Source organism: Rousettus aegyptiacus, unplaced genomic scaffold (genome assembly GCF_014176215.1).
Source record: "Rousettus aegyptiacus isolate mRouAeg1 unplaced genomic scaffold, mRouAeg1.p scaffold_m13_p_17, whole genome shotgun sequence".
Classification (NCBI taxonomy): Eukaryota; Metazoa; Chordata; class Mammalia; order Chiroptera; family Pteropodidae; genus Rousettus; species Rousettus aegyptiacus.
Window position 1 is genome coordinate 35,654,550 of NW_023416292.1, and position 15,333 is coordinate 35,669,882.

The window sequence follows — 15,333 nt, forward strand, 5'->3', positions numbered from 1 at the left end:
TTTAAAATTTGTTGCCAATAACCCGTGTACATCTCTCATTGCCTTCTAGTGTGTAAAACTCACTATTTTCTCTTTGGAGTTCCCTGAGATTGCAAGACCAACAGTTTAAGACAAAAAACAATCTCCCCCGCCCCCTCCACTATCATTTTCATTCAGTATACTCCTTGAAGAATATGCTCAAAATAGGTTTCCGAGTTTTGCTGTAACTGTTACACATTCGACCTTATAAAATAGATCAAGACTAAAAAATATGCGTCGTATATGTTTTATACATTTGGCTTCCGTTTAAGTTTTCATTTGCAGAGTTCTGCTGATGAAAATAAAAAAAGAAAAACCACGCCCTAAAACAAGCCAGTGGAGGCTGGCCCCGCCCCCTCGGCGGGCCAATCAGCTGCGCGCCCTGGAGCGACGCACAGCTGCGGCCCGGGCACGTCGATGCAGACGCGCCAGGCGCCAGCAGTCCGCTGGAGCGGTGGGCGGCTGCAGCCGAGCTCGGCACCTTCTCCGGTGGCCCGGAGCAGGTGTTGCTGTCCTGGAGAAGCCGGCGGGCGACTGTGGACGTGAGTGCGGTGTGCTTGTGCGGGGGTGCGGGTCGGGCCCGTGTGGGTCCAGCGGGCTGCGGGGAGGCCGCGGGTGTTCCCCGGGGCCGCGCTATCCTGGGCCTGCGGGGGCTGCGGAGCGCTGCGTTTATCCGGATGGGCGAGCGACCTGCCCACTTATCTGTCCGGCCGGCGGGCCGCCTTATCTCTGATGGCTGGGAGGTTGCTGTTGCGTTTACACGGTTCAAAGAGCGGCCTAGGGAAGAGCAGCAAAGCAAGTGCAAGCGGACCCGAACAAACGTTGGATTTTGTTGGTTTCAGTTAACTCTGAAAACTTTAAACATCATTTGAACAAATACCATTAATTAGCAGAAGAGCTCGGATTTGGTGTAGTTAATTTTTTAAAACTCAAAAAATCTAATTTGAATGTAAAAAATGAGAGATGCATACTTGGGTGGTGAAAAGCAGTTCAGGTTTTCTCTGTGGCAGTGGTGATGAAAGTGTGGTCCCCCGAGTCGTTTCATCCTCATCAGCACCTGGGAGCTTGTTAGAAATGCAATGTAAGTTGGAGAGACACATCTCTGTGAAACTAAGCATACCCGCGGGAACTAAACTGCAGCCCCCTGACTTTTATGCCATGCTACTTCTAGGTTAATACAAAATTTGTCTCAAGTTAGCTTTGTCTTTCTCATTAAACGTGTAAATTCATTGAAATCAGATACTTTCCTTTTGTGCTGATTTCCACTCAGTAGCTGGCAGTGTTTGGCACAGACTAATAAAATACTAGCTATTATATATTCTAGTATTGATATTAGTGTTAAAGCTTGATGCAGATTTTAAAAAGATGATAATGGGGAGAGAGTCTATTACTAACAAGTAGAATCACGAGTGTCACCACTAAACTAAACCAACACAGGACGGTTGCTTTTCTTAACACTTTGCTGCTCAGTGTGCTGTGGGCCGACATCTCAGCCATCACTAGGAGCTTGTTAGAAAACTAGATTCTCAGACCCACTAAAGACTTAATCAGAACCTATTTTTTTTTAACAAAGTCCCCAGCAGGTTTGGAAGAAATGTGAAATCAATTGTAAGATTTCGTAAGGCGTTCCAGCCTTAAATCAGTGGCCATGGGGATTTGGCAGGAGGGCCTGAATTTGCAGCTGATTCCACTAATCTGCCTCACCTGTTCTTCCATCATTTTCACGTTGCTGATCCCCAGCCGTGATAAAGCTCTTCACCTGTTGATCATTATTGGAGAAAGTAACGTGGTTGCCAATAGCATGACTTTGGGGTTGCGGAGGGGGGAGTGTCATAGTCAAAACTCAGCTACTTCACAGGCTTTTGAGTCATCTCCCTTAATACAATGCCCACAAGTGCTGTTTTTTCGCCCAAATCTCCAGCCTCCCCACACAGTGACGCTCCAGGCTTTCTAGTGGACTATTTCTCCATCCTCTAGTCACATAATAACATGAATTTTGTCAGCTGTTCTTGTTTGTGCTTTAGAACGGTGATTTTTTCACCCCTCCTCAGTAGTGTAAAACCTTTTTGCCTAGAAAAGCCTTTCCTGCAGCCTCGATTGCATATTCTGTCATCTTCTCAGAACCTCTGCTCAATTCAGACACTCCCTTTATTACCTTCTTAGTTCTTAGAAGATCTGGTTGGTCTGGTTTCCTGGTATCCCTGGCACTTAAGCCCCAGTGCCTAGTCCAGTAGGTATTTCATAAATGTTGAATAAATGACTGCTGAACTCCGTCCTCCCCCCCCCCAAACCTATGTTCTCATTCTGCATTTCTTTTGAAGTTAATGATATCACCATTTTTGTTGTTGGTCGGCCTTGAAATCTTGGAGTCCTGTTCGCCAGTGTCCTCTGTGCCCTCAGTTGCCGAGGTCTATAGAATTAACCTTCAAAACACGTCACCTGTGCTTCTGTTTTCATTGCCCCCACTCTTTCAGGCCAGCATCCTTTTTCTGCTCCAGCCTCTCGTTGGACTCTCTAAACTTAAGTTTTTTTTCCCTGCATTCTGTACACAATGCTAGTTTCCTCTTCCCAAAATCTAGGTGCCATCGTACGTGAAAGCAGGTGAAGCTCGTCACGAGCTTTTCACGTTGGCGGTGTCATCCCAGCCGACCTCTCCGTCGCCGAGCCCACCGCCTCGTTAGTGTCTGAAGCACACGCAGGGCTCTGCCTCCCTTATCTCACATTCTTAGAATTGTGGCTTCAGGATCCATTTCCCATGCCCCTTCCTCCATGAAACCTTTCCAGTTTCTCTCAGTGAGCTGTGCCTTGGTCCTTAGACACTCTCCAGCCCTCTGAATCCCTGCTATGGCGTTGATCATTTGTTTAACCGGCACTTACTGAATGTCTTTCTGGGTAGGTGTTGGGCTTGGAGACATGCAGGGGCAAGAGGGAGAGTGAATTCAGATTGAATAAGATGTCACTTTTCCTGGAAAAGTTCATGTTCCAGGGCAACAATTTGCTACTTTAGCTGCATGTTGGAACCACCTGGGGAGCTTTAAAAATCCCAGTGCCTGGGTCCCACCCATAAAGATTCTGACGTATTGGGTCTGGGATGTGACCACTAGGTTGGGAGTTTTAGAAGCCCCCAGGTGATTCTAATGCACAGTCAGGCTTAAGAGCCTCTGTGCTAATAAAAGAGACCAGTAAGTGGCTATTTTCACTGCTATGTGCTGAGGAGTGGTGTTCAGTGTAGCCAGGTATTAATTTTATCCTTACAACTAGACTGTAAACCATTTATGGGCAGGGACCAGGACTTTCTCGTCTTTGAATTCCCTTATCTGTGGTAGGTATGAGACAGCCTATCCAACAGAACTTGCTGTGGCGATGGAAGTCTTCAATATCTGCACAGTCTTATACTTTAGCCACTCACAGTTGAAAAGCTGCTAGTGTAAATGAGGAATAGTTTGTTTTATTTCACTTAATTTAAATAGCCACCTGGGGCTGCTGGCTACTGTATCAGTGTTGAATAGAGGAGGTATTAAGTATGGAAACAATTTGACAGTGTTATGCGGAGGCTTAGATGAAGCAGGTTATTTTCTCTGGTTTGAGAGTTTAATCACCTCATTTGAATCTTAATTTAAAAAAAATTAAAAAAAAATTTCAATTGGCATACGATATTATTAGTTTCAGTTGTACAACATAGTGATTAGACATTTCTATAACTTCTGAAGTGATCACCTTGATAAATCGAGTAGCCATCTGACACCGTACATTGTCATTACAGTATTATTGACTATATTCCTTATGCTGTACTTAACATCCCCGTGACTGTTTTTATAACTGGAAATTTGTGCTTCTTAATCCCTTCCCTTTTTCACTCATTTCCCGCAACCCCACTCCCATTGAGCAACCAGCAATTTGTTCTCTGTGTCTGTGAGTTTGTTTCTGTTTTATTTTCTTTTTTAGATTCAATATGTAAGTGAAATCATGATATTTGTCTTTTTCTGTCTGACTTTTGTCACTTAGCATAATACTCTCTAGGTCCATCCATGTTTTCACAAATGGCACGATTTCCTTTTTTTATGGCTGAATAACAGTCCCTTATATGTACCACATCTTCTTTATCCACTCGTTTATTGTGGGCACTTAGGTTGCTTCCATATCATGACTATGGTAAATAATGCTTCAATGCACATACAGGTACATATGTTTTTTCTAATCGGTGTTTTGGATTTCTTCAGTTAAATACCCAGAAGTGGAATTAGTGAGTCCTAAGGTAGTTCTGTTTTTAATTTTTTGAGGAATTCCCATACTGTTTTCCACAGTGTCTTCACCAGTTTACAGTCCCACCAACAGTGCATGAGGGTTCCCTTTACTTCACCTCCTCACCAGCACTTGTTTGTGGACTTATTGACGGTAGCTGTTCTGACAGGTGTGCAGTGATGTCTCATTATGATATGGATTTCCCTGATGATTAGTGATGTGGAGCATCTTTTCATATGTCTATATGTGGTCGTATATGAATTTCAGGATTATTCGTTCTAGTTCTGTGAAAAATGCCATTAGTATTTCGATAGGGATTACCTTGAATCTGTAGATTGCTTTGGGTAGTGTGGACATTTTAACAATGTTAATTCTTCCTGTCTATGAGCATGGTATAGCCTCTCATTTATTTGTATCTCTTTCAGTTTCCTTCTTCAGTGTCTTATAGTTTTCTGAGTATAGGTCATTTACCTCCTTGGTTAAATTTATTCCTAGGCATTTAATTATTTTTGATGCAGTTGTAAATGGGATTGTTTTCTTAATCTCTCTTCATTTCTATGTCATAACCAATAAGATTTCGTTATTGATACAAATGCAACCAGTTTCTGAATATTAATTTTGTATCCTGCTGTTGTGCCCCGATTCGGAGCCCCACGAGCCGCCAAGGAAACAACGGGCGATGCCATCACACAAGGGAGTTTCTTAGCGAGCTAGCTCGGTCCCAACTCCACACACAGCCAAAGCAGTGTGCAGGAGAAGGGCCCCTGCCTTAGTCTTACAGACATATCTAAAGGGAAAAACTACAAGCCGAGGTGACAGGTCTTGGCGTTGCAGGATTGGTTAAGTCAAATTTGACCTTTACAAACATTGGTGGGGCAGGTAGCCGCAGGGGGAGGTCTAACTAGCAAACAATAGAAGGGGAATTCCAGGGCCATTCTTACAGGTTGACTGGGGGGGGGGGGTGGCTACCGTTTCCATAGCGTCCGCATAGTGATGGTCACACATGCATTCACACAGTAATTTCCAGGAATTGGCTGAAATGGAGGCCCGTCACAAAATGGAGTTACTTTGGTTCTTCACTGCTATTCCTGAATTCATCAACTCTGATAGTTTTCTGGTGAACTCTTTAGGGCTCTCTATAATAGTATGTCATCTGCAAATGATGACAGTTTTACTTCTTCCTTTCCAGTTCGGATGCCTTTTATTTCAAGATTGCTGTGGGTAGGACATCCAGTACTATGTTGAATGAAAATGGTGAAAGTGGACACCCTTGTCTTGCCCCTTATCTTAAAAAGATTTCAGCTTTTCATCATTGAATATGATGTTAGCTGTGAGTGTCGTACGTGGCCTTTAGTATCCTGAGATATTATCCTTCTATTTCCACTTTGCTGAGTGTTTTTATCATAAATAGATGCTGGATTTTGTCAAATGTTCTTTCTGCATCTAGTAATAGGATAATATTTTTATGTAGTGTATCATATCAATTTGCAGATGTTAAATTAACCTTGTATCCCAAGAATAAATCCCACTTGACTGTGTCGTATAGTCCTTTTAATGTATTGCTCAATTCTTTTTGCTAATATTTAGGTGAGAATTTTTGTCTGGGTTCCTCACGGATATTGGCCTATAAATTTCTTGTGTCTTTATGTGATTCTGGTATCAGGGTGCTGCTACTGGCCTCGTCAAATGAGTTTGGGAGTCTTCAGTTTTTTGGAATAGTTTGAGAAGTGTAGATATTAATGCTTCTTTGAGTGTTTGGTAAAATTCACCTGTGAAGCCATCTGGTCCAGGACTTTTGCGCACTGGGAGTTTTTTGATTACTGATTCTTTCTCTGTAGTAGTTATTGGTCCGTTCTGATTTTCTGATTCTTGCTGATTCAGTCTTGTATGTTTCTAGGAATTTATCCATTTCTTCCAAGCGTCCAGTTTGTTGACATATAAGTGTTCATAGTGTTTTCTAATAATCCTTAGTATTTCTGTGGTGTCAGTTGTCACTTCTCTTTCATTTCCGATTTCATTATTTGGGCCTTCTCTCTCTCTCTCTTGATGAGTCTGCTAAAGATCTGTCAGCTTCATTGTTTTCAAAGGACTAGCTCTTGGTTTCATTCCTCTTTTCTATTGTTTGCTCAGACTCCATTGCATTTATTTCTGCTCTTTATTCCTTTCTTCTACTTTGGACTTTGTTCTTCCTTTTCTAGTTCCTTTACGTACAAGGTTAATGAGGTTTTTTTTTTTTTTTTTTCCTTCCCCACTCTTTAATCCTCCCCACCCCAATACTTCCACCCCTGACCTATAGATGTTGCTATTTCCCTTTAAGAACTGGATCTCTGAAGGCCAGAGGTCTCCTCCCAGACGCTGGCGACATGCCCCAGGGCCGGGCCAGGCCGGTGCACCCAGGTGCACCTGGGGTATGGTCCATGACTCCCTCCACCTGGGAGGCAAACCCAGGACCTTCTGTGTTTAAAGCAGACATGCCAACCACTGCACCGTGAACCCACCACCCCCTTCATGAGTTTTTTGTTTCTTTAGGTAAGCCTGTATTGCTGTAAATTTCCCTTTTAGAACTGATTTGGTCGTGTCCTATAGATTTGGGTGGTTGTGTTTTCAATTCATTTGTCTCTTTTGATTTCTCTATGTTCACTGATACTTGCTTTGTTGAGGTGTTCCTATGTTAGGAACATGGATGTTTATAAGAGTTAAATCCTCTTGTTGGATTGAGTCCCTTATTATGAAATGCCCTTTTTTTGTCTCTTATTTCAAAGTCTGTTTAGTCCGATATACGTATTACTGCCCAAGCTTTGTGTTTTTGTTTTGCATGAAATATCTTTTTCCATCCCTTTACCTCTAGTCTGAGTATGTCTTTCACTCTGAAGGTAACATTTACAGGTCTTGTTTTTAAAATCCATTCAGCCATCCTGACTTTTGATTGGAGCTTAAGTTTGAACACATTCTAAAATCACTACAATTTTTATTCACTCCCTCTGTTTTTCATGGTTTTTTACTTCTTTTGTGTGCATCCCTTAAGTTACTGTAATTACACATGGTCTTCCTACTTTTGCCTTTTACCCTTTGTACTAGCTTTGTAGTTGGTCGATCCACTGCTTTTACAAAGTGTTTGTCAGTGAGAATTTTTCCTTTCCTATATTTTGTTACCCATATTTTTGATTTTTTCTTTTCTACTTAAAGAAGTCCCTTTAGCATTTCTTATAACACCGGTTTAGTGGTGATGAACACAGGTCCCCTAAACCATGCTCATTTTTTAAATTCTTTTTTCTTTTGGCTGTTCTGAGTGGGTGTTTTCCACTACCTTGTCTCCCAAGTTGCTGATTTGATCCTCTGCTTCATCTACTCTGCAGTTGATTCTTTCTAATATAGTCTTCATTTCAGTTACTGTATTCTCATTTCTGACTGGTTCTTTTCTGTTTTCTAACCCTTTATTCTCACTGAATTCATCTACTCTTTTCCTAAATTTATTGAGCATCCTTATAACCAGTGTTTTGAACTTTGTATCTGAGATTGCCTGTTTCCGTTTCGTTTAGTCCTTTTTCTGGAGTTTTGACCTGTTTTTCACTTGGGACATGTTTCTTCGTCTCCTCATTTTGGCCAACTCCCTGTGTTCGTTCCTGTGTATTGGATAGATCATCCCTCGTGGGTTGTGTATATCCCCCTGTCGTAGTTAAGCCTTGATTGCTCTCGCCATGTCAGTGGGTGGGACTGATCCTCAAGTCGACTGGCTGTGACTACAGTGGACAAGCTGTTGTGTGGAGGCTGACCCCATGGAGTGGGAGTTGCTTTAGTGGGGCTCTGGTGCCAGCCAAGTGTGCCCTTTGGATTTGTCATTCGTAGAGCTTGTCGGGTGGTGTTTGGGTGTGATCTGAAGCTGGCCACTGGTGTTTTGGTTCTGGAGGCTCTTGGGAGAGACTCTGGTGGAAGCCAAGGTCAGCCACCATTTGTGCCTGCCTAAAGACCACCTAGAAGGAGCTACAAAGCGATCTGCGGTTGGTTGCTGCTTGTACTGGGCTCAGAGGCGCTTGGGAGAGGCTATGCTGTGAACTGTGGCTTCTCGCTGCTAGTGCTCGGTTTGGTAGCCTTTGATGGGCACCACAATGTGAGCTGAGGCCTTCCACCACTTGTGCTGGCTTTGGGGCCGCTCAGCAAGAGGTACAGGGCACTTTGAGGCCAGCTGCTGCTTGTTTGGGGTTTGCGGACCTTTGCGAAATTTTGGGAAAATTTTGGGAAAGTCCACAGCACAAACTGACATAGGCAGCTAGCTTGTGTGGAAAAGCTGCTGGAAGGGGTGCGGGTGGGCGCATGAGTTAGGCGGGATCTCAGGAAATTAGGTTAATGGAGAGTTCATATTTGGCACCCTCTTGTGTTTGCTGGTTGGGGAAAGGGAGGACTCCACAAAGGAGCAGTGGTGTCCGTTAGTGCTTCAGTACCTGGAGAGAGCTGCCTTGACCTCTGCCCCTTCAGCCCCTACCCTGAAGCCAGTCAATTCAGTTTCTCCCGTAAATCCCTGCAGGGTGAGGTGTGAGTAAGTCCATGTGCGGACCCCTCATGAGGGTGCCCGAGACCAACAGTGCTCTGTCTCGGACATAATCCCCACTGATTTTCACAGCCAGATGTTATAAGGACTCCTTTTTCTGGCACTGGTACTTTGGACTGGGGTGCCTGATATGGGACTCCTTCCTCTTCGGGGTGGAGTGGGGACCTCCACAGCTGAGCTATCGCTCCCAGTTAGTGATCACCATGCTGTTGGTGTAGAACCAGCCCATTCCATGTCTTCACCCCTCCTACCAGTCTCGATGTGGCTTCTTCTCTATGTCCTTGGTTGTTGGACTTCTGTTCAGCTAGACTTCAGGTGGTTTTCAATGATGATTCTAAAGTTCAGTTGTGATTTGATATGGTCATGGGAGGAGGCAAGCACAGTGTTCACCTACTCCACCATTTTGATGGGAAGTCTGAATCTTAATTTTGCACCTTTATTTTTCCCATTTGTTAGATCAGGGGTAGGGGACAATTTGGTTAAAATACCTGTGGATTTTTTTAAGTGTTGCTGAGAAATAATTTACATTTTATACAGTTCACTCATTTAAATTGATTGGTTTTTAGTATATTCACAGATATATAGGATCATTACCACAAACAATTTTAGATCATTTTTCATGACCTCAAAAGGAAACCCTATACCATTTAACTACTACCTTTCTGTCCCTTAATGTATCTTCAGCCCTAAGCACCTCCTAATCTGCTTTCTGTCTCTATAGATTCGCCTATTCTGGCCATATAAATGGAATCATAATACACAGTTTATGGAGACTGACTTCTTTCACACAGCGTAATGTTTTCCAGCTTCATCCATATTGTAGCATGTATCAGTACTTCATTTGTTTTGATTGCCTAATAATATTCCATTATATGGATATGCCACGTTTTATTTATCCATTTACATTTGAGTTGTTTCTACTTTGTGGATATTTTGAATCATGCAGCTATAAACATTTGTGTACAAGTTCTTGTGTGGACATATATATTCATTTCTCCTAGGTACATACCTAGGAATGGAATTGCTGAATCATATGGAAAATCCTCAGTGTTGTCTCTATGAGAATATGTGTGTGTGTATATTTATATGTGAATACCTTTTTACTGAGTTTCATTTTGGTTATTCAAAAAGAAAGCATTATCTTAGCTCTAGAAGAAAGTAGATGGTTTTTATTACAAATCAGTTTTTTTCTAAAAATAATTATATTTCATTATATCTATTAAAAATTGTTTTTAGTCTTTATGCAGGATGCTGTGTTCTCTGCTCCTTTGTGAATGTCTGTGGCTGATAACCAGTTATGCTTATGATGATGACTGGATCGACCCCACAGACATGCTGAACTATGATGCTGCTTCAGGGACAATGAGAAAATCTCAGGTATTAGAAAAATACATGTTTGTGTGTAAGACCTTATCAGTTCTATGATGGAAATAGTCTACTTTTGTTAATGTTTACACAGAGCTATGAGAGTCATGTATCTGTGATTAACAATCATGCAGAATATCTTTCCTGACTCTCTAAGTCTAAGATTACTTTAAACTTAATTGGTTATTTCTGTTATGAATTTGAATGTAAAGCCCATCAAGCAGCAAACTAATTTGATTTTAGTTCTTAACTAGTATATAAATTTGAGATTTTTTATTTTATGGTGGTTCAATACAGTTGAAGAATATAACAAGCAAAGTCAGAAAATGAAGTCAAAATTTTAGTCTTCCTTAACCACAGATTATTTTTACAACTGATAAATAAACCCTTTCTCTACTTTAGGAGAAACACGGCATATCTGAGAAAAAAGAGATCAGTCCTGACTTGCCAATGGCTGACGAATTGTCAGAGTGTTACAGCAGACTTGATTCTTTAACTCATAAGGTTAGATTTCTTTCATTTATGAATTTTACATTTATAGTACATTAAATTGCTGTCTGTTTTCCTGTGTTTGTGCTAGCATTATTTGTATTTCTGTATACTGTACAATTTATATATACAGTTGACCCTTGAACATTGGGAGAGTTAAAGGTTCCATCCTCCTTCGCGGTTGAGAATTCACGTATAACTTTTGACTCCCCCCAAACCAACAGCCTACTGTTGACTGAAAGCCTAGCTGATAACATAAGCAGTTGATGAACATGTACTTTGTATGTTATAGTATCATATACTATATTCTTAGAATAAAGTAAGCTAGAGAAAAGAAAAACTGTTAAGAAAATCATAAGAGAAAATACGTTTATGATACTGTATAAAAATACTGTGTATAAGTGGACTCGCACAGGTCAAACCCATGTTACTCAGGAGTAACTCTAGTTACTCCAGTCTTGGTTTCTCCTTAGTTACTCTGGTCTTGTTTTTCTTTTAAATAGTACTTTTATTTTCCTGTAATAACGTTTATCTCACTATGTTGTAATTATTTCTTTACCACACTGAAAATTTCTTGGGACAATTGATAGGATTCCTTGATTTTCCATGACCTGTTGGGACATAGGAGACTCATGACAAATGTAGCAAGTGAAGAAATGTGCCTGTTACCAATTTATAAGCGGAAGACTTACTCTTGCAGATAGAAAGGGTTATCATAAAGTCGTTTGTAGTAGCTATTACTTCATTTATCCAGTCCTTTTATTTATGTGGCTAAAGTAGTTTATGAGACAAAAAAGTCGAGATCGTTCAGGGGTTTCAACTTACGCTGTGAGGAGCAACCTCTGTGGGTCGTGCAGGCCGGCTGAGCTGGTGGCAGTTTGGAGGGGGCCTGCGTTGGAGGTGGGGGTGGCACAGGTCCAGCAATGCGGAGAGTTCAGACTGAGGCTGTGACAAGGGTTGGAGAAGAGGAAAGTATTAGGCTTTCCCAAGGTAGGAAAGGCCAGTCGCGGAGCTGAGGGAGGAGACATGAGTGCAGGGAAGAGCGCGGGCGAAGGAGGGAGGTCTCCGGCTTCGGGGCTCGCTTGTCGCCGAGACCCCAGTCTGTCTCCCTTGGCGATCTGCCAGCGCCTGCTTGTGGTTCTTACCAAACGTGAATGTTGCCTCACCTGAGTGCTGGCAAAGAAATGGGTGAAATTCGCTTCCATCTGACTGGGTTTTGTGGTGTAGTGAGCTTGTTTGGCTGCACAGTAAACAATGCAGGAATGCCCTTTTACAGAAATTTTTCATTCCATTGTTTGGGACTTTGGTTCAAACAGTGTAAAAACATGATTAGTAAAATGGAGTCTCGAGTCCTTGTTTTTTAATAAAAAAAAAACGTTATTTCTCGTAAAGAGAAATGTAAATTTTAAAGGTTAGTGAACCTTGCCTGAAAGCAAAGAAGCTGCCATGCGACTTTTCTCTCAAGTGTCCTAAGTTTGTGTTCAATGCTAATTATCTTGTTTATCATCTGACGCCCATTTTGAAGCGCAACTCAACTCGTGGTCCACATTCAATTAAAAAAAAAAGTTTCTTGTCACCAATTCTAATGTCTGTAAGATACGCATTACCCTCACCTCGCGACTTGACCACTGTGGCCATACAGCCACGTTCACAGGAAGCCTGTGCTAAGGAATTGTGTGCTGAGGAGCTGCCATTTGGAGGACACTCTGGAGAAGCCACAGTTCTTGGCTTCTGGAAGTGACCCTTACAGGAGAGGACGAACAGTTATTGACAGAAGTTCATAAAAGGCCATAAGTAAGATGCTCATGCAAGAAATGCTTTGCCGTATCCTTCATTTCTGGCTTCATTCTGTCTCTCCCTCTCTCTCTCTCTTTATAGCTCCTTCCTTCTTTTCTCCCTTTCTTTTCTCCTTCCTTTCTGTCGTTACTTTGGAATGAGGAAGAGACAGATTGGTCCAGACGTTCAGCTTATCCACATCTCTGCCTCTTTGCTTCATGATCTTCAGCTTTCAAATTGCTGAAAGTCAGTAGAAAAAATGCCAGTCAGGACGAAGTGCTGGGCGTGTGTTACTCATTTGTTGCCTACTTGCCCTTGGCAAGGAGAACCCACAGACAGGCAAGCTCCACGTTTTAATGCAAACTTGATAAAAATGCAAGCTTAATGAAAATGCAGACTCGGTAAAAATAACCAGCTCTTTACCTTGATTTTGATGAGGCCATAGGTTAGAAACTTGACCCTTACATTAAACTTAATGCTAACTGTTGTTTTTATTTTTGCGATTACAGATTGACGAGTGCGAAAAGAAAAAGATGGAAGACTATGAAAGTCAAAGCAATCCTGTTTTTAGGAGATACTTAAATAAGATTTTAATTGAAACCAAAAAGCTTGGACTTGTGAGTATTGGTGGTGTGATAGTAAACAGTGTAGGGGATATTTTCACTATTAATTTCAAAGTATGTAAAGCAGCGATAAAGCATCATGCTTTAGCAGAGAATACCTGATTCGCCCTTTTACCAAAGCTATTCTTGCCGGATTAAAGTCAGCCACCTGCTCTCCCCTGGTTTGGGGGGAGGCAGGCCAGCGGTGCAGACCACGCCTCTTCCAGGTCATGGGGATTTACTCACTCAGCTCCACGCACTGCCGCACCGCTTAAGTGAGTTGCGGGGGTTTAAATTTGCTACTTGGACTTTACTAAAGAGGCGGAACCGTAGTAAACTCCCGACTTGGTGAGGAAATTCCGTCCTGGCCCTTGTTTCCCGCCACTTCCACACTTTCTTCCTCAGGCGACGTAAGATCATTGTATGTTGAGGAAAAGAGAAATGTGTTTAAAGCAGTTTTTTCTCTTAGCCGTTTACTGTGGCAAGTGCTGCTTTATGGACTTGCATATCAAGTGCATATTATTCATCATGAATGTTAAGATTCCATTTTTTATAGTCATTATTGTCACTTTGGACAGTCCGAACATCAAGAGAAAGGAGTGTTAGATGAATAATTTAATAATCCCACCTTACTTTGAAAGTGAAAAAGCAGATGTTCTCATCTGTGCACCTTTAGTTCGAGTCTTATAACTGTGAGGTGGAACAAGTATGTGTTTATAGATAAGGAAACATGCAACCAGAAAATACTTAAAGTGGAGATGGGAAATATTTACATGGCTCCTGGATTTAAAAAAAATACTAATCAATGACTGCTTTGTTTACCGATGATTTATGATTTTACATGACACTTTGGTTTTTCTTCTTTTACATTTTTTAGATAAATATCTGCATTTTGCTCTTATGAAAGAAACAGTTCTCTCTTATTTATGTTAACTGATTAACGAATGTAAAATGTTTACAGTGATTTTGCTAACCTGAACTCGCACTACTAAAGATGGTTATAAATACCATGTATGATCGTGAAACTCAGATTTTTAACTGCTTTTTGAGGTCCCTTTTATTTTTCTTGCATCACTGCAAATTTTAAGCTCTCTGAAAACTGTCAGCGAATAGAAAGCCATAAACTTAATCATAAGGGAAAGATACAGAGTTGACCCTCACAATCACGGATGCCGCGTTTGCAGATTCGCCTGCTCACCGAACCTTAATTGTAACCCCAAATCAGCGTCACAGTCCTGCCGTGGGCACTCAGACGCGTGCAGGGCGGCAGGGCATTCGAGGCGCCTGCCGCGCCCGTTCCCAGCTGCGCTCCAGCGAGGCTGCATCCTGCCTTCCGCTGTCAGCTCTCACACTATGAACGAACGTGCACTTTTTCATGGTCTACATAAGGCTGCCATTTTCAGTGTGTCTGGTAGTTTCACTGCACATACCAGGTGTCAGGCTGCCTGGTGGTGCTTAGAGGGGGAAGGCTGTGATGTGCCTTAGAGAAAATACTTGTTCGATAAGCTTACTTAAGGCCTCAGTTATTATGCTGCTGGCTGTGAGTTCAGTGTTAATGAGGTGTCTTTAAACAGAGACACACAAAAAAGGTTACGTAGCGGCTGGCTGATTAGAATGTGCTCGCAGGAGCCTGCCCTCGTATTTCTTGTGGAGCCATGGTTCAGGGTTTGCTGATTAGTGTTTGAGGTGACTTTATAGAACATAACTACTGCAAACAGCAAGAATCGACTGTATTTTAGTAAAATATCCATCACCTACTTGCCAAGAGTGTTAGCATTTTTGAAATGTTTTTTACATGTGTGTATTATCTTTGCTTTTCATGTTGGCCTGTGACGCATAGGCGGGTATCGTTATTTCGTATGTGTGAAATATTGTGAACTAAACTATATATTTAGTTCCAAATTGGCTTTTGTCTTTAAATGTTTCACCGAGTAATGTAATGATAAAATTCTCTCATCTATTGTTTGTTTTTTGGCAAATCTAATTCAGCCTGATGAAAACAGTGGTGATATGCATTACGATGCTGAGATTATCCTTAAAAGACAAACCTTGTTAGAAATACAGAAGTTTCTCAGCGGAGAAGACTGGAAGCCAGGAGCCTTGGATGATGCACTGAGTGATATTTTAATTAATTTTAAATTTCATGATTTCGAAGTGTGGAAGTGGCAATTTGAAGATTACTTTGGCGTGGACCCCTACAATGTGTTCATGGTAAGCTGGGATAAGGCAGACATGGTTAACAGTTTCTTTTTAAAATACTTTTAACGCTCCACCATAATCAAGAACCTGTACTAA

The 15,333-nt window shown here is 41.7% G+C and overlaps 1 protein-coding gene across 1 annotated transcript in view; it reads left to right on the plus strand.

Moving 5' to 3' along the window:
* Positions 1-452: 452 nt before the first annotated feature.
* Positions 453-15,333, plus strand: part of CLCC1 (chloride channel CLIC like 1) — a 34,160-nt gene continuing 19,279 nt past the window's right edge. Inside the window, exons 1-5 of the mRNA XM_036235124.1 lie at positions 453-560; positions 10,043-10,183; positions 10,574-10,675; positions 12,946-13,053; positions 15,028-15,249. Of these exons, the coding sequence (XP_036091017.1) occupies positions 10,055-10,183; positions 10,574-10,675; positions 12,946-13,053; positions 15,028-15,249 (561 nt within the window). The 5' untranslated portion in view covers positions 453-560; positions 10,043-10,054. The remainder of the gene's footprint in view (positions 561-10,042; positions 10,184-10,573; positions 10,676-12,945; positions 13,054-15,027; positions 15,250-15,333) is intronic.